The 27,450-nt window shown below is 38.1% G+C and overlaps 1 protein-coding gene across 1 annotated transcript; it reads right to left on the reverse strand.

Annotated features, from left to right (window-relative positions):
* Nucleotides 1-105: 105 nt before the first annotated feature.
* Nucleotides 106-27,400, reverse strand: LOC121426653. The gene is made up of 9 exons (XM_041623023.1): nucleotides 27,396-27,400; nucleotides 23,227-23,368; nucleotides 8,923-9,064; nucleotides 8,097-8,272; nucleotides 7,470-7,642; nucleotides 6,080-6,429; nucleotides 2,427-4,866; nucleotides 1,864-1,927; nucleotides 106-570 (listed from the first exon to the last, which is right to left on the reverse strand). The coding sequence occupies exons 1-9, from the start codon at nucleotides 27,398-27,400 to the stop codon at nucleotides 529-531; spliced, it is 3,534 nt and encodes a 1,177-aa protein (XP_041478957.1). The 3' UTR covers nucleotides 106-528.
* Nucleotides 27,401-27,450: the final 50 nt, after the last annotated feature.

Here is a 27,450-nt window from a genome sequence, read left to right on the forward strand (position 1 = left end):
CTCTCATTTGGATGTAACTGGCTTGTTCATATAACTATTTTATTAAAAATAAGAGAAACTTTGAAATGTCATAACTTTCTTATTTTACATCCGATTTTGATGAAATCTTCAGCATTGTGCTTGTCTGATTTTTTTCTATTGAAATCAACATTTTTCTGAGGTGGACTTGACCTTTAATATGCAGTAGTGAGCGTCCCTTGCACATGATTTGACCACTGTGGTGATGCATTCTATTCCAGACGCAACTGAAATTTAAGCGCAACTCTAATGGAGCGTTGCAAGAAACTTGTGATCAATTGCAAGTCTATTTTCGGTCTCTAAATCAATCATATCTTGCATTAATTGTAAATTTGTGACTGACTACTAATCTGCTTCTTGAAACAAGGGGCGTAATACGATTTGCTAGAGTTAAAGTTGATTTAATTGTAAAATTGCAACAGAATATTTGCAATTGATTGCAAAAATTTCCTTGCAACAACCCGTAAGTCACACTTAAATCTTGGTGAAACAACCCATGGGTACTCCTTTTTAGTTAGTGATGTCACCAAGAGCAGTTCTCTGTTCATTCTTCTGCATAAGAGACATAAATAGAGACAAAATGACATTATAGAATGTTACAGGCTTTTTTCTTCTGACTTATCAGATAGATCGTTCAATGCAATCTTATTTCCTGGGTTGAAAGTCAATAATTGGGTTTACAATATAAAAAGCCATTAGTTCATTCAGATCATAATATAAATAATAACTTGTATCTTTTTCTGTCTTTCATTGTCATTTTCCAAATGAATGGGTACATACTGTATGCACATCTTGATATTTCACTGGCCAAATTCCAAATTTTTAAGAAATAAAAAGGATTAACACAGGGAGTTCATTTTTCAACAATATTAATTCCTTACATAATTATCACCATCATTATCAGTTATTCCTTGAAAGATATTACAGATTTTTCACACCACCATGCCGAACAAATCCAAGAACACAGTAAATATATTGAAAATGCAAGTAAAATAGAATTAACAGCTGGGAGGTCTTTGTCAGAAAATTGGTGAACCAGGTGGGTGTTTCATAAAGCTGTTCGTAAGATAAGAACGACTGGTGATCCTTTCTTTTGGTAAATGGTATTTTCATTGTCAATGCTTTAGCGCGTAAGAAAGGATCACCAGTCGTTCTTAAAGTTGCTCTTAACTTACGAACAGCTTTATGAAAACAGCCACCAGAACAGTTTGCGTCCTAAGCTGATGAAAAATTGCAAGTATGTTGTTTGGTCCAAGATGAAACTGCTGTTTTGATTCACAAGTTTTCGACAAAGACGTCTTGGTGGCTCATTGTCATGAAGGGCACTTGACAATATATTATCTATGTTCTTATAAGCGCTCTGCGTTGCTGTGTGAAAACTCCCTCTCACTAAGGTCAAGGAACCAATCAAATTACCAATCAAAATGGTTGTAGTATTCACCATATTAAGGTCGGGTGGGGTTTTTTTTTTCATAAAGTGCCATGCAAATAAATTTTTTGGGGTGGAAAACATGCAGAAAATTTTCCCCACCCCAGTTATTTCAGGGGAGCATTTCATGATATTTCCTCTGAAAAGTCCTCTTTTATCTTACAGTTACCATAGCAACAGTGCTTCTCAGTCAATCAGAATCAAGGAAAGTTGTCAGATCTGACAACTTGTCAGATTAAAGTGTTAATGGAATCCCCTCCCCCTCCCACCAATTTCTTCATACAATAATAAAGGAATATCCCATTGAATTAAATTCAATTCTTGATGATATACATGTAGGAATACTGTATTTGTTTACAGACTGTTAAGAATTCCTCTACTAGGTGGTAAAGAAATACAGAACAGACTGATCATACCTTTCGTGACTTCTTTGTTTGCTTGTAAACAGTAGAAGTGAATCGATCTCCCTGACGTAGTTTGCTGATGGAAATATTGAAGAAAAATTATAGAGAAATAAGCATGAAATGCAAGAAATTTTGGAATAAAAGAAATTTTAAAAAGATTCAAGATGGCCATGAAATGATTTACATAGAAAATAATTATAACAGCCCCTGATTTTAACTTGGCCTTAAACTGATGCAGGAGAGCAAAGAATACAGAGACAACATGGACCACACAAACAAGAGAAAGGGGGGGGAAATGAGAGACAAAGGAAAATGAAAGGAAGGAGAACTTTAAAGAGAGAGAGATAAAGAAAAAGAGATGGAGCGAATCTATTTTTTCAGGATAACAAAAGGTTAAACCACCACAAAACCACAGAGAGAGAATCACTGTTTTCTTATTTAATATTGCCATAGTTGCCTTACATGTAGATGTACGACCAAATGAAAATTTGGTACACATTGTTGAGAATGTCTAAAATTTTCAGGACCAAAAGGTGTGAGAAGAATAAAGTAAAATGTTAGGTCAGCTTGATTACCTGGAGAGTGATGGTTCCTTATAGCTAACTGCCTTCGATCTCCTTCCCGTTCTTTCAGGTAGAGCGGATTCAATATCAGTCTTGGCAATCTTGATGGGGTTCTCATCAACATCTGACTTATGCTTCCTCTTGAAGGTTTGCTGTGATAGAGCATTCGTTCTCTCCTCTTCTCTCTTCTCCGATTCATGAGAATGGCTGTTCTGTGCTTCATTGACATTCCTAGACTCTGTTTTACATATTTGTACTGGCTCTGTTGAATGTCTTGAAGTCAAGCTTGAACCGATGCTCCCCAAATGGTCGGAACACTCAAAATGCACTTTCCTTACTTCGGTCCCTTTGCTGTCTGTGATAACTTCTGGCTCATTGATTTTCTCAACCTTTTTCATGCTTGAGGAGTTACCAACATTCTCTAAGCCCTCCTCTCCACTTCCAGACCCTCCAATAGATGAACGTGTTCTGATAGAAGGTGCAGCAGACTGTTCTGAAGCGTGCGTTTCCGAGGAATCAGCGGATGTTTTAGGAAGTGTAAAGGTGCTATCTGAATTTTCAGCCCACTGTTCTGAATCTGAAGCGTGTGTTTCTGAGGAATCAGCGGATGTTTTAGGAAGTATGAAGGTGCTATCTGGATTTTCAGGCAACCGTTTTGAAGTGCGTGTTTCTGAAGAATCAGAGGAGGTTTTAGGAAGTGTGAAGGTGCTATCTGGATTTTCAGCCGACTGCTCTAAACTGTGCGTTTTTGAGACAAGATCAGCGGATGTTTTCGGAAATGTGAAGGTTGCATCCGGATTTGTATTACCTAAACAGAGTGAACTTATATTGAGGCTACTGAGCTCACCTGCTTCTAAGTCAGACCTATCTAATCTTGATTTTCTTTTCTCTTCTGCGCAGTCATTATCTCCAAAATAGAAATTTCTCGTTGATAGTTTCCTTTTGGAAGATTTCTTGTGATGTGGTTTCATCATAAGGTCATTCAGGCTTTCGCCTTCATCCTTCAAGCTGCTCTTCCGAGATGGTAATGAAGCCGCTACCTTGTTTATTTGTTCAGGATGAGTGACATCGATGAAGTAGGATGCATCAAGGTTGCTGAGTTCTTCAAGGAGAGCCTTCTTCGAAAGCCTGACCTTTGGTTCTGCTGCTCCTGGAGTAACAACTGACTTGGATTTGCGCGATTTTCTCTTTATCTTGCTGTGCTTTCCTTCTCCGGAATTTTCTTTGTTTTTAACACGACTACGAAATTCCTGGTCGGCAAAGTCTTCTGAATCCGGATCATTGCAGGACCATTTCGGGGCATTGCTTCTTGAATCTTCACCTGAACCTACACTGGTTGCTGCTTCCTGGACCATTTTGTCTTTCTCCACATCATCATCGGGATTAGTCCTGGTTGTTGACCGGGGTTTAGGGATTTTACATGATGGAGTTTGGTGTGAAAAGCTATCTCCCATAGAAAGATCAAAGACTGTCATCTGTTGGACGTCCTTCTCGTCCTGCTGTCGATTACAATCCTTCTTTGTCCCAATTTTACACTTGGGCTTGTGAGGGTATTTCTTCTTCTTCTTTTTCTTCTCTTCAATCTTGTCACTGGACAATTTTGGGATCTTGCTACGTGTAGCTTCCTTCCTACGACTCTTATGATGCGTGTCCAGCTCATCCTCTTTTGTTTTACCAACTTCTTGATTGAGCGTGCTAGGTTTGGCGCTGACCTTAGCCTCTTCCTCATTGTCAGTAAGAAGGAGAGCTAGCTCTTCCAAGTCTCTCTCGATCCCGCAATCCATTGCACCATCACCGTCTATCACAATAGGATCCCTCCTTCGAGACAATCTCCCATTAGTGTTTTTCGATCGTCTCTTACTCGAACTCTGTTTGACGTCCTCCTTCTGGACCAGTACTACATCCTCATCTATTTCTTGGAATTCATCATCTTCATCATCATCAGGGTAGATGTAGGTAACCCTCTTCTTGGTCAGTCTTCCACTCCTCCTCTTTCCCACTTTTCCATCATCACTTTGATTTGTGATTGTACACGAACCATCCTCTTTTTCATTATTCCCTTTAGTACATTGTTCTACATCCACCTCAATTTGACTTTCAATGCTATCCCTACGGACCGTTGCTTGTTCCTCGGCAATGGTCGTGCTAATGTCACCTGTTTCTTCCGATATATCCTGGATGTTTGCACCATCCCTTTTGTCATTATTCCCTTCAATACCCTGACCTTCATCCACCTTACTTTGACCTTCAATGCTATCCCTACAGACCATTGGTTCTTCCTCGGCAGAAGTCAAGCTTACATCAGCAGTCTCTTCTAATAGATTCTGGATGCTTGTAGCTGATCTTTGTATTCTTTCTGTTGCCATGGCAGCCATAACAGCAGGATCCAACATGGAGGACGTTCTCCTGGAGAGTGACTGATTAAAGTTCTTTGAGTGTCTTTGGTTTCTCCCTGAAACAAAGAAGAAAGGACATGTCCGTCCATAAAAGTAATGAATATCCTGAACACTGAACTTTGCTAAAATTGATTATAGCACTTATACCTTAACCCTTATCAAATTAGGGGGGGGGGGGTCAAACTGACCCTGCCTCGACAGATTTTGCCACCACGTAATTTTTTTTACCGTGCCGCTCGCTGAATTTTTACTTTCAAGTCTGGCGCATCTTTAGAGACCAAATTAGCAATGCCCAGGTATGCGGTTCCAAATTAAGCAATATTTTGTAAGCGCATGTCGATTCCAAAATTGCTCAAAAACGTGATTACATGTACATGTACAAAGTCAATGTAAATTGTGTTTTTTAACAAAAATTCATAAATGTATGATTATTTTTACTTTTTTTTGGTTTAGATGGCTTCATTTTATATTATTTATGATTGCAAAATGGTCCCTGACAAAGTTTTAAAAAAAAAAGAAAAAAAAAAGGTTTGAAAAAAAAGAAATATATAAGAATAAAAAACAATAACATAAGAAATTAATTATTTTTGGCAATTTTTTTGTAGATTTTGTTACAAATGTAATAATTTATATGTTTACAAAAATTAGCATTTTACGAGCTAAATGAAGTGAGCCAATTTGCACAATTAATTACTAAAAAATATAAGCAATCAAGTTTTTGAAAATTTTACTATACAGTTTTGCAGTTTACATCCAATCAACGGCCCAGATCTGAGGGGGGGGGGGTCACCCCCCCGTGTATGTTGGTCTGAAATAGCCCAGTTAAGATAGGGTTAAAGGGGAAGCATACAGACGTACACTGTGTGGTCTTTCATTAACAGTGTGAACATAACTACTCTTGAAATACATGTATAGCTTTGAGATTTATCATTAATAAAAGAGAATAAATCAGCCTATAATTTTATCTGTATCACAGAGAAAAAAAACTTTTACCAGAGGAAAAGAACTTGTTTGCAACATGGTTATATGAATATTGCTATATAAATGTGCATGTATTGAGTAATAAATTAGTATATTATCAACCAAGTAGTCATATTTTACAAGACTATAATGCTCATTTATTTAAAGACACTTTTGTGTTATTTATTTATTGTGCCCAGAAACTTGTAAACATGAAAGTTGCAGCTGCTGCAGCTGTTTTTTTTAACTGTAATAGTTTATGACACATGTTTGATCATCAACAAATGCCATTGAATTTAACTGAAATACCTTTTCCTTGTGGAGACATAAAACGGAGAGGAATATCAAGGTCTATTTCATCATCAATCCCCATGTCAGGCTTCAAGTTGGTCGATGACTTGATATCTTCTTCTTCATCTGGGTTGATGTGCACCGATGGTTTGGTTACTTTCTTCATTGGTATTCTGCGAGGTAAGGAGGTATCACTTGATGCAGGCCGGTCTTTCTTGGACGGTATCCTGTGGGGTATTGAGGTATCACCCATTGGGGAGCTGTCTTTCTTTGACGGTGACGTGTGAGGTACTGAGGTGTCGCATGTTGGAGAACTGTCTTTCTTCGACGGTATCGAGTGAGGTACTGAGGTATCGCTTGATGCAGAGCTGTTGTCGAATTTCAGAGAAAAGATAAGAAAATTATTTTAAAAGAAACAAAATCCAGCAGAGAAGCAGAAAAGTGAAAGCATGAACAAAATCAGACAAATATAAAGTTGTAATCAAATTAACCTGAAAATCAAAACCAGAAAAAGATGAAACTGGCAAAAATGCTTACAGCTCAAATCCCTGAATGAGGACATATTTTCAAATGAAATAATCTTTTAAAATAATAATACAAAAAACAATAGCTAGTTTTTATATAGTGCTTTTCCCATCTTTACGGCTCAAAACGCTTTCCGGCATATTACCCTGGTCATAGGATTCACTTCAATCCAGCACGAAAGTGCAAAATTTCCACTCCCTGGAATATTCAAACATACAATAACTTTCGCATCCTATCGGGTACCCAATTAGCACTTGGATGGAGAGTGGCAAATGCAGATCAACGCCTTGCCAATAATAATAATAATATTCCGCATTTATATAGCGCTTAATACATCGGAACGACGTCTCTAAGCGCTTTACAGACATATTATTACCCCGGTCATCGGATCCTTGCATGCCCGCATACAATGTATGCACCTTCTCCACTCCCTGGGGAGCATTCCAACAAGAGTTCCAAGACTCAATTGCTAGGCATACTACATATAGGCTTTCACATCCTACCGGGTACCCATTTAACACCTGGGTCGAGAGTGGCAAAGTGTGGATTAACGCCTTGCCAAAGGACGCTAGGCCATGGTGGGATTCGAACACATGACCCTCTGATTACAAGGCGAGAGTCAGAATCGCTACACCACGGCGCTTCCACAAAGGACACTAGCGCCTGGTTGGGTTCAAACTTACGACCCTCTGATTGAAAGGGCAAAAATGATTAAATGGAGAGTCTCAGCGGGGGTTACAAAAAGACATTTGCAATCAATTGCAAATTTGTAGTGCAATTAAGTTAAATTGCACGACATACATGTATGATTGATTTTGGGACCCAAATTTGACTTGCAACGGATCACATGTTTTTTGCAACACCCTGTAATCACGATACTCACCCTGAGGTGGAGGAGCAGGAGGAGGAGGCCCTGGATACCACTCCAAGGCTCCTGGAGTGCTCCTTGGTCAGGGAATGTGTGCACATGTCCATCGCCTCCCCAAGGAGCCCTACGGTGTCCATCAGATTACTGGTCACCTTCCGCAACTTCTCGTGTACTCCCTTTATTTGAGTCTGAAGGAAAGGCAAATAGATAATAAAATGAAGCGATAAACATGTGAAAGACCAAAAGAGAGAGAGAGAGACGAGGAGAGATTCAGAGAGAGAAAGAGGGGGGAGATACACATAGATGGAGAGAGCATGCAATGGGAAATATGGTGCATTTTTGCACATTGGGCTGTGCCTATGAAAAATAAGAAATAAATATTCCCCGATCAGTGCAAAATGTCTCAAATTTTGAACACTTTTCAGCCATTCAAGTGACAGAATCTTTCCACAAGTTGAACGAAAATAAATGCCTGTCATCAATGGCACATTACAAATAATCAACAAAGTATATAACCAATAAAAAAAATAATATAACTTAAAGAATCAAGGAACAAGATAGACCACACACTATGGAGTCTACTCTACCCTCTATTATCTAATGTTGGTCTATATGATCAACTACTGACTGTAGCGTACTTACTCTCTGTTTGTCGTGTTCAGCTTTTAACCGACTGATGTCCAGCCGAAGGTTCAGACGCTCTCTCTGTAGCTCGACGAGTTCACTCTCCGCTAGGTGGTATTCCTTGCGAGCTACAGAGAGGGATTTAGCCAAGGTCCTGTTGTTGAGCCGTAGACTGGTCTTCAGGGCAAGGTTTGCTAGAAAATTGAGAAGAAAAAAATTAATAAATCAATTGTTTTGGTGGAATTGTGGGTTCCTAAATTTTTAAAGAGCTGGTATTCAGAGCTCATAAAAATTGGCAATTGAGTCAAAAACAATGATTTCTGACAGCTTTTGTTGTGATTTAGTTCAGTTCAATAGTTCTGACAGAAAAGGTGCATAAAAAATACATCTTGTTTGTGTTAACAAAACAATAATTTCTTGTGTCTTATTGCATGTATTTGAATTTATTTTTTGCATCGATTTCAGAAAAATGGATAGTATAAGAAATTTCCTAAAAAATTAAGGCTACCGAAGCAACTCAATGAAACAGATTTTTTACTTTCATTGAACGTGTGGTTTGATAGAAGCCTGTTCAAAATACAGTACAAAATAGTTTAAGGCATCACGCATCTGGAGTTAAAAACAACTGTTATCGGTTGGATTCGTCTTTCTAAGCCCATAAGGATAATCATGTCAAGGATGAGATGATTAAGATTAGTGAATTAAGTAAAAAAATCTCCTGCGAAACTACTTTGAAAATACCCTTCACTCCTCCTTATAATGTGCATAAAAGTTTCATTTCATCTTTGAGATGCAAAACCCTTTGAAGATTTATAAAGAAGTAAAAGGATCAAATATTACTCACCATTCTTGTTACGTGACCTTGACTGACTGAGGTCAGCCCGGATCTTTTTGCGTCTCTTCTCTATCATCTTAGATCGGATATCCTCAATGCTCTTCTCAAGGTCATTATCTTTGTTCTCTGTCTCTCCTTCCATCTTCTTATCCTATTAAACAAGCAAATAAATAATGTCTTCCAACTTCATGTATGAAAAAGAACACACAATTTAAGAAAAAAAATTGTTATACGCTGGGCATAGATTCTAGATTTTCTATTTTGACTAATCACTCCGTTCAATCAAAATAGAATCTAGATCAAGGAATAATTTAGACAGCTAGCAAGTGTCTCTTTCGAGGAGTTTTTTAACATTTTAATTTTCTTAATTTCTCCTCGTACACAGACAGCTCGCGATCATGCAGCCACCATTGGGGGGTTAACAATGCAAGTTCCCCTCGACGGGGCTCATTGATTTTTTCTTTATTTAATAAAAATATATTAAAAGAACTGTAACAAAATAAAGATTATCATTCTGTTTTGGCCTGAAATGCACCAAAACGGGGAAAAAACTTAAAAGGGGGGAAAAACATTGACTTACTTCGGCTGTCACGCAACTTCACTTCCCTGTTTTATCCAAACTTAATACTTTTATAATCATATGGCCATTGAGTCCCAGTACAGATCTAGTAGAACTTCGGGCTCTGTGTTCGGTGAGTGGAGCCAACAGAGTTCACCGGAACAACCATTAACAGAGACCAAAGCTTTTTGGTCTAGGAATAATTTTGCTTTACAAATTGAATAGCATTATTGGTAATAAGAGACAAAATGGCCGATCGAGAGGTCATAGACTTGGCCAAATTGCGGATGCGCCCTACAGCCTCAGTGCCGATCTGCCATTTTGTTATGAATTTTCTTTTTCTTTTTTTTTCCTTTTTCAGTAGGAGCCAAACGGGGAGAGATCTGCTCACCTCTCTCAATATCTGATTGGGGGTTGCAGGTGGACCACTACACCGGGGTTTCCCCCTACTCTCATTCGAATAGTGCAGTGGGTTAACGTGCAAAGGTGGTGACTCTCCTCTACACGGGGCCTCCATTTAACGTCCTATGCGAGGGACGTTTTCCCTGTAACATAGCCTGCATCTAGACTATGGAACAGGGGAGAGACGTTTACACACAACCCACTGGCTTCAGTCATCCGCCCGGGGTGACTTGAACCCACGATCTTTGGTTCAATGGGCAGAGGCATTACCAACTGAGCCAACTTCGCTCTCCTTTGAAAGAACTTATATATCGCCGTATATATCGGTGAACAATGAATGCGACGAGTTTACATTTGCTCATTTGCACCTTCCTTTTTTTAAACCAAGATTCTTGTCGCGTTGACGATATATTGTGACTCTTCAAAATCAGTTCTATGATGAAAACATGCTAAATGATCGTTTTACTACTTCGACTGCGAGCTCCAGCACATAATTTGACAATTGACAATGGATATTTGTTCTCAAGCCATTTCCTATAAGATTTATTGGTATGAACATGTTTTTCGGCAGGATTTGGGTCTGGTCAATACAATTTTGATGAATAATATCGGGTACTATAATTTTTTTACATTGTTTTCCTTCTTTTTATGTCGCAAAATCTTACTGTTCCTGCGGCTGTGCCTACTCTCCCGCACGTGACGTATCGTTTGTAATACATGCGCACAAGGTGGTCGGTTTCGAAAGAGGTGGTTGATATCTGGTGGTCTCATCTTCTTCTTCTTCTTCTTAGTTGTTCTTCCCCCGGTATTCGAGGATCAGCGGCTATCCGCAGGTTGGGTGTTGAGCAGAAGTAATTTCTCTACACGAATGTGATGAATTTTAAGAATGTATCTGAGGCAGTGGGTCATAACATTGGCAGCAGGAGCGATAGAAAGGTGCGAGGAGGGTAATAAGATATTAGTGGCAAAGATGAAGGGGTGAGCAGAGGTGAAGGCTTGGCTGACTGAAGCAGGGAGGTTTAGAGATAGGACATGTTGAATGAGAACACACCGTTGGGGTTTGAGGACTGGGCAGGAAGCAAGGAAGTGGGTGGAGCTTTCTTCCTCCGTTGAGCAAAGTCTGCAGGTGGCGCTGGGAGACTTGCCTATGGTCTTCAGTCTTTGTTGTGTTAGATATGTGCCTGTCAGAAGTTGGGAGCGAAGTCTTGCAGCAATACGGAGGTGTGAGGGAAGTGCAGGGGGGAATAGACGGCTAGGGCCTGGGAACGTTGAACAATGCTTCCAGTAGGCAAGAGTGTTCTTCTCTTGAATGGCATCAACTAGGTCAGCATTGTGCTTCTTGAAGATGGCCTGGCGGCACAATCTTTTCCAAGTGAGGTAGTCGATGCTCTGGGAGCCAGATAGGATGGCAGGCAAGCTGTATTTGGCGATTAGCTGCTTCCAGTAGGAGATGAAAGGGACATCAGCAGCGAGAGCATGTAGAAGTATTCTATGCTCAAACCTATCGCTTGGTAGAGTAACCAGTTGCCCGAGAGTCATCAAGGTGTTCAGGTCGATCTGCATAGAGAGAGGGATAATTCCGGTAAGGAGAAAGACTGCCTCGTTTGCTGTGCTTCTGGGGAGCCCTAGGAATTTTTTGAAGAGAAGGGTCTGTGCTGAGTCTAGCTTATCCCTGGATCTCTTGGTAACTCTAATGGCAGCAATGCCATAAAGCATCCTAGGAATGCAATAGATGGTCCATAACTTGGCAATAGTTGGAGGCCAGAAGTTGTTTCTTGAAGCCGAACCACCTAGCAGAGCAAATATGGAGTTATATCCCTTGGCAATGATGTTCGGTGCAGGATCTTGAGAAGTTGAGGACTTGGTGACACCAAGATGGGGATGCTGACTGACTTCCTTAACTTCCTCTTCATTCAGGTACCAAGTGTGCTTGAGGTGGTCTTGAACATTAAAGACGAGGATTGCACTTTTTGATGGATTGATCTTGTACTTCCATGTGGATGCATAGGTATGGGTAAGACTCAGCATGCATTGAAGTTCTTTGGCTGAGGACGCTATGAGGGCCACATCGTCAGCTAGAACAATTACCCCCGCATACAGGTTTTGGCAGTGGCAACCAAGATCTTTGTCTCTTAGCAACTTTATCAAGCCGTCAATGAAGATGTTGTAGAGAAGAGGGGAGAGGATTCCTCCTTGTCTCACACCCTTCTGAAGAGGAAAGGAGCAGCTGGCATCCCCTTTCCATAGTACTCTGCTGGATGCACCATTGTACATTTCCACCAGTGTTGACTGAGCTTCGAGTGGTATAGGCGTGTCAGCTAGCTTTTGAAAGAGGCCAGGGTGCCAGACACAATCAAAAGCTTTAGCAGCATCCAAGAGGGCAAGATATGTTGGCTTCTTCTGGGAAGTATTCAGCTCAATAAGCATCTCAAGGGTCAGTGAAGCAAGTATACAGGATTTTGAGGCTTGGAATCCAAACTGAAGTTCGTCAGGTGTGTTGACTTCAGCCAAAGAGTCCTCAATCTTAGGTTTTAGGGCAATTTCCACGAGCTTTGATAGAGTTGGGGTCAGGGAGATACCTCTGTAGCTAGAGGGTTCGCTGACAGGTTTGCTCCCTCCTTTGTGCAGTGGAATAATCATTGCTTCCTTCAGTGACGCTGGAAGATGTGCCAGTTTGATGGAGTTTTGGAGGAGAAGGAGAAGAAGGCGACGGAAAATTGGACCCGAGTGAACCAGATGCTCAGAAGTTATGCTGTCGAGGCCTGGGGCTTTGTGAAGCTTGAGTTTTCTAATGGCTGTGTCAAGATCATGGGAGGTGAGAGTAAGTGAGACTTCTTCTGCACCTTGTGATTGAGTGAGGGGCACATTAGGGGAGTGCTCAGTCATGTGTTTGGTTCCTTCGAAGTTGGTTGCAGTAGGATCTGAGGAGAGATCTTGGAAATAAGATTTCCAGCCCTTGATGACATCCTTGCCCTTGAACAGGGTCTCTTTGTAAACCATGAATGGGAGGTCCACTGTTGAGGATTTGCCTGCTTTGTTTGACTTTACCAGGCTGTAGAACAAGGAGCTGTTCATGTCATTTGCTGACTCTATCTTTCCATGCAGTTTGAGTCTGTTGGAGGCTTCAGATTGTCTCAGGGCTCTCCTGAAGTCCTTTTTGGCTTCCAAATAAGATTTCCAAGTAGGATGCTCATCTACTGGTTTACCGGCCTGTTTCCACTTCTTCCAGTAGGCTAAGGAGTGGGAGTAGGCAGATTTGACATCCTGAGTCCACATTGGTTTGCCTTGCTTCTTGCCTTGCTTCTTGTCGTTATGGCTTTGTGAGGAAGTTTCAAGGAGAGCTCTAACATCTGATCACTCACACATATTGCGAGGTTGGTAGTCTATCACGACAGAACTCATTGTTTTTTTATTGAGGTTCCACTTCCGCTTCCAGTGCAGTCTGTCAGTCACTCTGTCATTCTGTGCCTCGATCTCGATCATGTCGATGTCAGACTCAGGATTTGTGTGTCATGATAGATCTTCAGCTATATTATTGTGGTAAGTGCATATTTTTTGTTTCCACATTTTATTAAAATTACTATTTAAGACCCCAATCTATCCCACTCCTAGTACCAATGAGGTCCAAACATTACATGTATGGACCTCATAGGCGACATCAGTGGAAATGCGGGGTTAGAAATCTTTGACTCACACTATATTTCGATATTATTTGACAAGTACGCGCTTTTTAAACAATTTTTTTTCAAATTATAATTCAGAATTGTTAATAGTTTGATCCCAACAACAATGAAATTAAAGATATTAAGGGAAACTTACATTTTGACGACTTTTTCCTGATTTTCTTGGCAGGTGCTCTTCCCTTCTGACGCACGATCGCAGCTGAATATAGATCAAGTGATACGCGTTCTCGTCACCTGATCGGTTTGTTATTCTTTTCGCCAGACGTTAATAATTATATATTTGATAGTGCTAGTATTCATCGCGAATTTAGGTGAAAGAAATTGAAGTTAAACAGCGCCAGCTTGAATTTTTCGACTAACAACGTTTCAAATTTCGCCACCCACTAGCCAGCAATTATCTTTTTCTTTTACCAAAATACTCTCCCCAAAAAGGAAGATTTAAAGAGAAAGAGAATTATGATGGTAGAGAAAACAAAGTACTTTATTTTCCCGCTTTTACTAGCTGTTTAACGCGAATTTCAATCGAATATCAAATGGGGTTTACATTTTTTAAAGTCTATTAATAAAAAAATATTCATTGTCTGGATTTTAGCTCCCCGGTTGAACTCCCATGAAATTTCAATGTTTTTCATGATTACCGAAAATGGTTTAAAATGTTCAAGTTTTTTTATCGGGATAAACAAAGTTTTAGCTCGGTGCGCTGCGCTCGCCTTATTTTATAATGCTGAGATAGCATTTTATGCTGTTAATGAATTCCCACTATGATTTCGGCGGTAAGTTCATGAGTGATTAATAAGATTAATTAATTCGTGTCTCTTTTTTTATTAAACAATGTCAGCTTGCGCTTTGAGCACGCAATATTTTGATGAGTAAGATTCTTCTCTTGTATATGCAGTATTTCCACAACTCCAAAATAAATGTCCCGAAACTTAAGCCAAAATTTGTTTGTTTGCTTGAAATTTATTTCTGCGTTCAACATGTTCAACATAATACAACATAATCAATTATTACATAGATTTTACAATTACATGTATATACATTTTAGACACACGTATCATTTACGATCTCTTTCTGAATATAAAAAAAGTATATGAAAAATATTATTTAATTCACCCAGGACCAAAATCCAATTGAAACCAGTTGGATTTCCAACTGGTTTCAATTGGTTTCAATTGGTTTTAACTGGAATTTAACAATTTCCAGTTGAAACCAGTTGGGCAACTGGAAATCCTAACTGGAACCAGTTGGGTAAATGGATATGACTTCCAACTGGAAATGATTTCTAACTGGAACCAGTTGGGTAACTGGAAATCCTAACTGGAACCAGTTGGCCAACTGGAAATCCTAACTGGAACCAGTTGGGTAACTGGAAATGACTTCCAACTGGAAATGATTTCTAACTGGAACCAGTTGGGTAACTGGAAATCCTAACTGGAACCAGTTGGGCAACTGGAAATCCTAACTGGAAATGACTTCCAATTGGTTTCCAATTGGAAATTTTCCAGTTACCCAACTGGATCCAATTGAAACCAGTTAATTTGCATATTTTCTGCCAGTGTGCACAGATTAATGTTTTATGAGATTCATCATAATTTACAATGTATCTATTTAATTTTTTTCAATTTGAAGTTCCACACTTTTTTCAGATAAGTGTTTCCAATACTTAGCAGTGAAAACCATGTTCATAAATGTTATAGATTATAATTAAAACAGATTCAAAGATAATTAGTACACCACTAACTGTTACCAAATTACATCAAATAAAAATACATATATTTGAAGAACTCCAATATGAATATATACATATGACAGTCTGTATTTTATCAATGCCCTTTACTTTGGTATTAATAGACAAATAACACTGCTTCTGTGTTGGCATGAACAATAGTTAGTGCAAATGCTAATTAATTTGTAACTAATTAAGTTCATTCCAACTGGAAGTTCCAATTGGATCCAGTTGGAAACCAATTGGTTTCAACTGGTTCCAGTTGAAAACCAGTTGCCTCCAATTGGTTTCAACTGGAACCAATTGAAACCAGTTGCCTCCAATTGGTTTCGACTGGTTTTAATAGGGAAATTGGAACAACTGGAACCAATTGAAAACCAATTGAAACCAATAGCCAACTGGTTCCAGTTGCCCAATTGGTTTTAACTGGAACCAGTTGGCAACTGGTTTTCAATTGGAACCAGTTGTTCCAATTTCCCTATTGAAACCAGTTGGCCAACTGGTTTCAATTGGTTTTGCTCTAATTGGTTTCAACTGGATTTTGGTCCTGGGCAATTTCAGAACGCAGGAGACCGTCGTCATGAGCCACTTGCTTGATGTTGACGACGGCCTCAAGGCCGTCTTCAACATCAAGGCCGTCGTCAACATCAAATTTGCTCACGTTCATAAATATTTCCTGGAATTTTCAAGTTTGATTTTAAACAAAAATCGGGCAATAATACAGCGAGCCTAATTTCGGCCTAGGTTGCCCAAATCAAGTTATTTAGCATTATTTTTTGTTCACGTCCTCTTTAAAAAAATCATCTACTAGTATTACAAATGCCAACGCGGAGCGAGAGCGGAAAATTTTGAGCTACGTAAATGTTACCTGAAATTGATAGTTTCTACGTTTAATTGTTGTTTGGTTGTAATTTTCTGATTTCCCGAAATTTCCTGGAATTTTTTCGTTTCCCGAACCTTTCCTGGAAAAAGCAAAAATTTCATGAACTTGAAATTTTCTGAATTTCGGGAAGAGTGGAAACATTGTGTATGCGAGTGTCATACTACAGAGAGAGGGAGGGGGGGGGGGGTCCCTCAGCTACTTGTCCTCGCCAATTCCCCCATTTTCGTCTTGCTCGTGTTTTTTTTTCACCCTTTTTATTAAAAAATTAGAAAGAATTGGGTGTCAAAAAAACACTAGGGGAAATGAGAAGAGGGAGAGAAACATATTGGGATAAGAAAAATTTGTGTCACATAATTATTACATAAGAAAATATTTGTCATAATTTATGAAACTTTACTTTTTACTTGCATGGTGCCTACCCACTTATATATATGAAATCTTAAATTACTTCACCATGGCATCTCACACTAAATGTTTTCACCCTGCTATATAACTTTGAACCTGCTGACAGGGATTACTAATTTAAGGTTAAAGGTTGAATGTTTATCAAACATAATTTTGTTGGGGTCTATGTGTTCGTCATTCATGGTGATATACAATAGAATATTCAGAGGTGTCGATCATGGGGGCGGCAGGGGCGATCGCCCTAGCAATATTGGGGGATATCGTTTTGCCCCCCCCCCCCCCATAATTCAGCATGTGCAAAAATAAAATATGATTGCAATCAATGCAATGACACACAAAAATCAGCAAGCATGATAGCGATACATAACTCGTTCTTTAATCCTGCTCAAAATATCCGCTTATCAGATTGAAATAGAATATATATGAATATATATATATATATATATAGGTAAGCAAGTAGGTAGTGATATACTGAAATATATCTAATAGTGCTCTACTGTGTATAGGACAGGAGTTCTCAAACTACGGCCCGCGGGCCGGATCCGGCCCTTGGAGCTTTTCAATCCGGCCCGTGAGACTTATGATTTCCATAATAACAATATCCACTGATGCAAGCACATCAGGTTGGGGAGCTGTGCGTCATTCAGATAATTCTTTCTCTCAAGGTTTTTGGTCTTCTGGGTTACAAGATTTGCATATCAATGCTCTTGAATTGCTAGCAATAGAACAAGCACTACATACCTTATGTAGCCAATGTCAGGATATCCATATTCGTATTTTCTCTGACAATAGCACTTCGGTCGCTTATGTTAATAAGATGGGAGGTAATGTACCCTTTTTAAATGACATATAGCGTTACGCATTTGGTTTTGGTGCATTAAATAAGGAATTTGGATTTCCGCCTCTCACGTGGCAGGGAAAGATAATTCATTTGCTGATGTCCTTTCAAGGAGGGACATGAACTAGGAATTAAGCCTGCTCCCCTGTATTTTTAATAGCATTATCAATACCACGTTTGCCCCTGACATTGCTTTGTTTGCATCATCTGAAAATAAACAACTTCCAAAATATGCTTCTTGGAAGTACGACCCATTTGCATATATTATTGATGCTTTTTCCATTTCGTGGGAATTCTTTTCTCCTTACATTTTTCCATCCTTTTGCCTTATCCCTAGAATCCTTCTCAAACTTCGAGCAGACCAAACAAGACTGGCCCTCGTCATAGCCCCGATGTGGAGAGCACAACCCTGGTTCCCTTCTCTTCTCCACATGCTGGTTGCCCCACCCCTTCTCCCAATAAACTACGTCGCCCCAACAACTATCCAGTAAGTCTGCACCTAGCCGCTTGGATACTCTCGGCAGACAATGGAATGCAGCAGGCATTTCAAAATCAGCTGCCAACTTACTCGCCCGATCTTGGAGACAAGCTAGGAACGTCTAAACAATATCAATCTGCAACGTCTAAACAATATCAATCTGCATGGAATCAATGGTGTGATGGTGTTGTAAACAACAAATTGATCCCTGTTCACTTAACTTCCTTGCCCATGAACATTCTTCAGGCAAAGCTTATTCCACAATTAATTCTTACAGATCTGCTTTATCTTCTGCCATTCACCCATTGGGATGCATTCAGTGGGTCAACACCCTTTAGTCGCACGTTTAATGGAAGGGATATTCAATGAAAATCCCCCTAAGCCTAGGTACAGTAGTATGTGGGATGTGTCAATTGTTTTGAACTACATTAAGTCTTTACCCGATAATGAACAATTAACGCTAACACTGTTAAGTAAAAAACTTCTGGCCTTGATGGCCCTTGTTTCCGCCCAGCGGGTTCAGACGTTATTATGTTTAGATATTTCCTCTTCTATATCAAATAATCATGCGGTATTCTACTTGACAGAGTTACAAAGGACAACTTCTACCAAAAACAGTTTAATTAACCAGACTGTTGAATTTAATTCATATCCACATGATAAGAAAGTTTGTGTTATCGTCCCTGCTAGAGTATGTGAAACGTACTACCCCTTTAAGGATTGAAAATGGTGAACGCAGACTTTTCTTTTGTGTGAAGCACTGCCTTAGCACCTGGAATATGATTAGCCCACAATTTTTCATTGTGCATAATACGGTGAAACATTTTATGGGTGCTACTTTTATGCTTCATGTATATAAAAATGCCTTATGTATATGCTTAAAATTGCATGGGCTGTTACATTTTGTCTTTATAAAGTGAGATAATTATGAATTTTGCGTTGTTCACAAAGTTTACAAAAAATGCGATTTTAAGATAAAGTGTTAAGAGTTTCGATTAGAGTATCCCCCTTAAAGGACAAGTATAAAAGAATAAAAAGAGAAAAATTCAACAAGCATAACACTTAAAATTTCATCAACATCGAATGTAAAATAAGAAAGTTATGGCATTTTAACAGTTCGTTTCATTTCACAAAACAGTTATATGAACATCTCGGTCGGTGTGCAAATGAGGAACTGATGACATCACTCACTCACTATATCTTTTGTATCTAATTTTATGAAAGATGAAATATTTTTGTTTTCTCGACATTGTCATGTGAAATGAAGTTTCATTTATCCCTGAACACGTGAAATTCCATTATTTTAACATTTTGTGGTTCAGGCAAGGAGGTCCTAATCGTAAATTGAAATATTGTATAATTCCAACAATAAAAAAGTACAGAGATAGTGAGAGAGTGACATCATCGACTCTCTCATTTAGCATGTTTATATAACTATTTTGTTAAAAATAAGGGAAACTTTGAAATGTCATAACTTTTTATTTCAAATCCGATATGGATGAAATTTTCAGCATTTTGCCTGACTGACTTTCTCTATTTGATTAAAATCAACATTTTTCTGAGGTGGACTTGACCTTTTAATAATAAAACATTATTCTATGGTGTTTCTGAAATAAAAATGTTTTTAATAATTAATTCCAATTTCGTGGATATGCTGTTATTCTATTCACATTTATTTCCTACTTCATATAGGCCCTAACAGATTAATATTAAAGCATATGTAGGTGAATTATATTTTAGAGTACATTGACACGAACACAAAGATTTAAATGAACTCTGATGTGGACATAATTATGAAGTAAATATATTTTGTGCTGTGATTTCTCTTTTGAATTTTATATTCATGCGTCATTTGGGTTAATCATTTCTTTATGCACATAATTATTTTGCCTCCCCGCATTTCTTTCAATTTCGTACAATGTGTTGTTACTGTCACAATTTGGATTACCTAGCACGTATATCATCGACACTGGATGAAAAGTCTAAATAAAAATTATATTTTTGTAAGGGTTCAGATTAGTTTTCAAGAGGATCTTATGTTATGAAATTTTGCCTAATGTACTCATATTAAAAGAGCAATTATTCTTCTCAACCCAATTTAAAGAAAAGGTGTTTTATTTGCATAATGAGGAAAAAAATGTGTGTAATCATGTTGATGCATATTATTTTTTGATCCAAGCAACACTGTGTCGTTCGTTGTTATGTCTGCGATTTTTTTCCATGTATTTCTAATGTACAAAATACTTTTAAAAATGCTGAGTAATAGTTTAAAGGTCTGTATTATTTTTGCAAATCATTAAAGAGAGCACAATTTGAATTGAAAACTTTGTTTTCATAAATAAAATTGGATTAAAAATAGTGAATTGCAGAAAAGCATTGTTGCTCGAACGCAAGCCATAACAGCAGACCACTGCAACGAAAGAAGCACATGAAATTGACTAACGTGTTTTTATTGTTTGTATTAAGTTGATTGATTACAATGATGATGATGGTGGTTATGGTGATGATGGTGATGGTGGCGGAATAATGATGGTTGTAATGGCCATGATAATGACGTTGATGATGATGATGATGATGACTAGATGTTGTTTTGTTATTTTGTCTTTTAATAAAATAAGTAGTGCAAATTTGAATTCATTAAAACTTTATTATGAAAATAGCATTTACTATGGTATAAGAAATTGGTATGCATTAAGGAAAATCCATTCCTGACCAAAAGAAAATAAAAAAAGTGATAATTGAGTGATGACGTAGGCCTATATATGCGAGCACTTTTCCTTCAAATCGGAAACAATTAATGTTTAAAAAAATAAAGGAAATGTCATTTTCTATAAATACATGCTGACATTCACTGTACCTTCAATATATCAATAGAACTTCATATCCGTTCCAAAAAGAAAAAGGTGAGTCATTAGAGATCATTAAAATTGGAAAATATAGAGCATTAGCTCGTTTATGACGACAGAAATCAAGCATACGAAAATTTATTAACTCTAATTTTGTTCAAATAAAATTTCTGATTTTTAATGATTTTTCTTAGTAAAAAAAAAATTATCAGGGTAAAAAATCCCCTTTCACTTGCAAAACAGTTTCAGTGTGTAACGGTAATTTAAATCATTCACCTGATAACCAGATCTATCCAATAAACAAGATAAGTATCATTAATTCATGCGGGCGCGCAGCGCGTGCTGCAACGTTTAATATATTGCTGTGAAGCGTAAAATAGAATGAATATCATTTAAAATATATATCACAGATAAAATTATACCAGCTCGACGCGCGAGCTAAAAAAATTACGTTTTCCGACTTTTTTTTATATCAATAACAAAATGGATATGAAATTAACCGACTTATGCGAGCATACAATTTATATAGACAGGGTCTATCCTATAACCTTTATAATATACAATGTCTTAAGTCATATAAAGAGAAACGCAGATTCTAAGTATTTTTTTATAAACAGGATAACTACATAGACAATTCATTAATTGAAAATTTGGGATTCTTTTCCTAAAATGAATATAAAAGACAATAAAGAACACAATTTATTTTCGGACGAAGCCAGCAAAATTAGGGGACCACCAAAAATTTTGTACAAGCAAAAGAAGGCTTTACAGGGGGTTGGGACCGATAATTTTTGACAAGCAACAACAAAATGTTATCAACAAAAAAATTAGCGCGATCGTCCCCAATCAAATTTAGGGGGCAGGTCCGCCACCCCACCCCCGCTGGTTTTAGAGCGTCAGAGTGCGACTTACCTTCAACCGCTATCACTATCGGTAACATGAAGCAATTGGAACATTTTCCGATTCCATCAGCTTTTCATTTTTTGCAAACAGTCCAACAAACCCCGCTCTTGTAAAACAGGCAGACATTAATTTGCTGAAACGGACAACATCTCAAACTCAGTATTTCTTTTACACGGATACATACAATCTCACCAACCCCAATACTTTTTTCACTATTTTCTCCTCCCTTAAATTTTCTATTAATTTTTTTATTTGCTTGCTCTCTTTTTACTCTCTTTTCTTCTTTCTCTACCTCCTTTCTGTCCTATTTTCTCTTCGATTTTTTTTCTCGTCTCATCGCTTTTCCTAATCCCCAGCCCCCGGCGGCCGCGCAAATTAACCGACAAAATCCAGAATAGTGGGAGAAAAGGGGCGAAAGGGCAGAAAATTCTGCCCAAAGGGGGGCCAGGGGCTAGAAAAAGGTTTATCACCCCATAGTCAGGTCGTCTGGTGCAAAATACATGTTTCATTCAAATTTAGATTTATGTATATTTCTTTCAATAATAAAATACCAAAAATAGTAGGGGATATTTGATATTGTACCCCCTACAATTTTTATAAAGAGACGCATCTCCTTGGGCATTTAGGCCATGGAGGGGGGATTAAGTGGCGAACCGTGACCCGGAGGAGAGAAAGCATGGGGGGCACAGCATTTCACAGACATTGCTGTCCCCCCCCCCCAACGCTTTGTCTCGTCCGGGTCACGGTCCGCTACGGGGGGATTACTTGTACCTCCCTTCATTTTAGTGACGGCCGTGATTCTAGGTCGGAATCATAATTATTTTGGAAGAGTGTAATACACTCATAGAGATGTATACGCTCGATCTCATACCTGACGTAGACGGCGCTATTCAACAAATGCACAATCTCCAATATAAAAAATAGAACAGAAAGAACGCCTTGAACACAGGCCAAAATGCCTAACGATTTCTCCGCGGCATTAACAACTATCGTAAAGGGCGCTCCATTTATAAATAAAGATGGATGACTAGCCTGTCTATGGCGACTGAATTTACCGCAACTATTTGCCAAGAATTGTGAGAAGTGGTCTGGAAATGCAACAAAAGAACCGGTGAGTACCGATTAAACATTATTTTACTATTCACACCTATCTTATAAATGGGTACAATCAAAAAAAAAATCTTATAAATCACTTAGTTCTAAGCTAGGGCGGCCCAAACGCGCGTTAGTGGAGTCTCAGTTTTTTAACACGGGTAAGTATTGGGGTGTCGCCTAGAGTGATCTACCCCAGTCCCGTGTATCTCTCGTAATGAACGGTCGACTCCTGAACCTTGCCTGGGCCTGGGCTCCGGCCCGCGAGCGGGCCGGAGCTCCCTGGGTAACACAAAATTCAGCATGTGGGACAACTCTACGAAGTTTGCAGCTGCACTCAGTCTCAAGCTCGATCGACTTGTTTCAGGTCAAATATCTGTATTAACGTTAGCACCAATTGATTTCAATCTAAAGCCTAAGTTAGGGTTGAATCTTGCTATACCAAATTCAAATCATACAATTATTCTGAAACAAAATCTCGAAATTAAAGGAACTTACGAATTTTAGTTGTACCGAACTCGCCTTCGTTATTTTGAAAATCCCGGACAACACTGATGTGAGAACGAGATTTGATTGGTCGATTTTCCTTTTTGCATTTTCGCAAGGGCCCGTTTGCACAGACCACTCGATGGTGGCAGTACTGCATTGCACATGCAATATTATGGAAGCTTAAAAGTGCCACCGAGATGTTGAGATAATTATCTCGGGAAGTCGACATCTTGATAGCAAAAGATAAGATGACGAGATCCTGGATCTCATCATGTCGACATCTTTTAGAAGAGATGATGAGATGACAAGATCCCGGATCTCATCATGTCAACATCTTTTCGAAGAGATGTTGAGATGACAAGATCCCGGATCTCATCATGTTGACATCTTTTAGAAGAGATGATGAGATGACAAGATCCTGGATCTCATCATGTTGACATCTTTTGGAAGAGATGATGAGATGACAAGATCCTGGATCTCATCATGTTGACATCTTTTGGAAGAGATGATGAGATGACAAGATCCCGGATCTCATCATGTTGACATCTTGTAGAAGAGATGATGAGATGACAAGATCCTGGATCTCATCATGTTGACATCTTGTAGAAGAGATGATGAGATGACAAGATCCTGGATCTCATCATGTCAACATCTTTAGAAGAGATGTTGAGATGACAAGATCCTGGATCTCATCATGTCAACATCTTTAGAAGAGATGTTGAGATGACAAGATCATCTCATCATCTCTTCTACAAGATGTCAACATGATGAGATCCAGGATCTTGTCATCTCATCATCTCTACCAAAAGATGTCAACATGATGAGATCCAGGATCTTGTCATCTCATCATCTCTTCCAAAAGATGTCAACATGATGAGATCCAGGATCTTGTCATCTCATCATCTCTTCTAAAAGATGTCAACATGATGAGATCCGGGATCTTGCCATCTCAACATCTCTTCGAAAAGATGTTGACATGATGAGATCCGGGATCTTGTCATCTCATCATCTCTTCTAAAAGATGTCGACATGATGAGATCCAGGATCTCGTCATCTTATCTTTTGCTATCAAGATGTCGACTTCCCGAGATAATTATCTCAACATCTCGGTGGCACTTTTAAGCTTCCATACAGTATACTAGTAAATTTCATTTTTATTTGTTTGTTAGGTGTTTTTTGTGGGGGGGGGGGGCTTCTGGGGGTTCCCGGGCCTTGGGCTTCAACTTTTTTTGCCGTTCGTGGAATTGCCTGCCTGTAATATCAGTTCCCCCCATGACCCCCATAAAAAATAATATGCGAGTGAATATGCATTATATTTGTACCGTATGCAAGCGGCCCCCCCCCCCCCCCCCCCCCCCGCTTGGTTGTATATATATAGATAGATTAGATTAGATAGATAAATTAGATTAGATAGATAAATTAGATCAGAGAGAACACGTGGACACAAATTGAAAATTCATAAGAATCGGGTTCGTTCAAAGCTGAGACAAGGTGTATTCTCTCAGAGAGTTGTCACTCAATGGAACAATCTACCAGATAAAGTTGTGAACAGTCAAACTGTCAACATGTTCAAATCACGTTTGGAAAAGGTGTGGAAAAGGTCCTTGAACATGTACAATCCAGATGGAAATTTTCTTTGTCCATGCTCTACCCATGCCACTCAACGCCAAATAAGTTTTAGGTACCAACGTTTGGATACAGAGGGGCAAATAAGTTGTGTATAACTTTATGCCTACTTCCAAGGTAAATCCAAGGTAAATAAATAGATAGATAGATAGATAGAGATAGATAGATAGATAGATAGATAGATAGAAAGAAAGATAGATAGATAGATAATTATTCAAACCAATCATCAAGCCTAATACAAAGATTGACAAAAAGGAATGTGATACGATTGGTTTGAGACCCGGGTTTGGGACCCCATAGTCAAACGAATAACAACGTAACAATGTCAGTAATTTATAGAACAAGATATTGATAAACTAGAGTGTATATGATTTTTTAAAATACCTGTAGACAGGCACAGACATGCACAATCACATGGCTTTTTACGATGAATTTTAGATGTTTTGTAATCTCTAAATACTAGTAAGTATTTTCGACATGTATTTTTAAATATAGTCAATGTTGGACTGGATCTGATCATTTAAATTATTCTTTGGTACAAACTAAAAGAACTCAAAGCAGTTTTTGTTCTTTTAGATGGTCGATAGTGTACGTAGAATTTTTCTAATTTAATAAGAAATCATACATCTGAGAAGGTTTGAGTCGATTGTGATTTTATTAAACAGTTCAAGGAGACAAACTCATCAACAGACAAAATCTTGAGTTGTAAAAATAAATCAAGGAACTGGACTTTTGTCATTCAAATACGCGATGAATTTTCTTTTGATTTGAGAGAATGCATTTCAGAACAATTTCATCTAAACATAACGTGATATGAGCTAGGGATGGGGATCAGTCTCCAAAGCTGTATAATATTAACAGTAGAATACAATAATTATGATGAATCATTATGGCAAGTGCGCCTATAAAGATGATGATCAAAACGATCAAAATGAGATTTCAGACCTAAAAATGGAAAACACTCTATTCATGTATATATAAAGCTGCCTGTTTTAAAGGGGAAGTTCACCCTGAAAAATCTTTGCTGTACTGAAATATCAGAAAAAAATAGTAAAAAAAATATTGGTGAAGGTTTGAGGAAAATCCGTTAAAGAGTAAGAAAGTTATTAGAGTTCAAAGTTTTGGATTTGTGACGTCATAAACGAGCAGCTGCCCCATGTGTTATGTAAAATAAAATGCATGAATTTCAAATTTTGCATGGTTCCTGATGACTTAATTTTGTTTTCTATTCATGATCGGGTGTGAAGTAATTTTGTCTATTGATATACGAAATGTACAGTGAAAACCATTTTCAATTTTCTGAGCAAACGACATTTCATTGATTTTTTACCATTCGCTATGTAGGAATGCTGCTCGCATATGACGTCACAAATCTAATAATTGAAATTCTAATTACTTTTTAATTATTTTATGAATTTTTCTCAAACCTTCGGCAAAATTTTTTTATTATTTTTTCTGCTATTTTTACAATAAAATACACTTTTTGTCCGGGTGAACTTTCACTTTAAGTAATGTGATTTTTATTGTTTCATTATTCGCCATGCTCCTTTGTACTGACTACTTAATATACTTTTTGATTTGTAGCTTGCTGCCAGCAAATTATCGTTTTCTCTTAATTTCCTTTCACGAATTTTCCTATCAGTGTCATTTTGTTCACGGTATAAAATATTTTTGTTTTTTTTTAATATACAACATATTCATTTTTTTCAACTTGTTGTATCAGGGCCATGATATTAAACAGCTGTGTTGACCATGTTATATTCCGGTAAAAATAGTGAATGAATTAATAAATAAATAATGAAAGATTAAACTTGTCGATATTCCATTCTGATGGAAAAAGGGAATATTCAGTTATTAGGAATTCATGAAAATGTTATTATGTTATTTGCTAATCTATATAATAAACCTAATGAGAGCGCGAAATTCGGCATAACAACTGGACATTTATTAAATTGGATGCATGGCCATTTTTTAACTGAATGCAAGCGCGAATCGCGAGCCGAAATGTTGATAAACTGTAATGAAAAGGGGTTTCTATAAATTTAATATAGTGGTATCCAACTATCCAGAACTTACCAATCAAAATGTGAGCGCGCAGCGATAGCGGATATATGTTTTGACAATCAGACCAGAAAGGGATATTTAAAAAAAATGGATTACACGAAGACCATATTGGCAAACAAATAAAGCCACACTTGTGTTCCTCATCTTATTTTCTCTTTTCTTATTCCTCCTCTCTTTCCGCTTCTTTTTTTTCTTTCCCCCTTTTTTCTTGTCTTTTGCTCTGCTAATGGGGGGGGGGCCGGGTGGGAGGGCCCTAGGCCCCCTTGGATCCGCTTATGTATCTCGCTACAAGTAAACGAAAACTCAAATTGCGAAAAAGGATTAAGTTGGGTATATTACCGTAACAGAATATTTTAAGCCCTATAGGAAAAATACTTATTAAGCATATTTTTATCTTACTCAACAGTGAAGTCGTTATATAATGACTTGCAAAGTTTGATATTTTCTCTATTCTTTAATTACTTCATTCACTTTCTGGTTCCTCTTACCTCATCTCCCTCCGTATCCATTTTTAAAATTTGTTTTCACAACTTCAAGTCAATA

This window comes from Lytechinus variegatus, chromosome 13 (assembly GCF_018143015.1).
Source record: "Lytechinus variegatus isolate NC3 chromosome 13, Lvar_3.0, whole genome shotgun sequence".
In the NCBI taxonomy this organism is placed as follows: Eukaryota; Metazoa; Echinodermata; class Echinoidea; order Temnopleuroida; family Toxopneustidae; genus Lytechinus; species Lytechinus variegatus.

What these genes read in the sequence shown, in the direction of transcription:
- LOC121426653 (XM_041623023.1), bottom strand. An exon ending in AAGGTCACGTAACAAGAATG is followed by an intron (nt 8,273 to 8,922) that starts GTGAGTAATATT and finishes TCAATTTTCTAG; the next exon opens with CAAACCTTGCCCTGAAGACC. An exon ending in AAACAAAGAAGTCACGAAAG is followed by an intron (nt 571 to 1,863) that starts GTATGATCAGTC and finishes TCTCTTATGCAG; the next exon opens with AAGAATGAACAGAGAACTGC.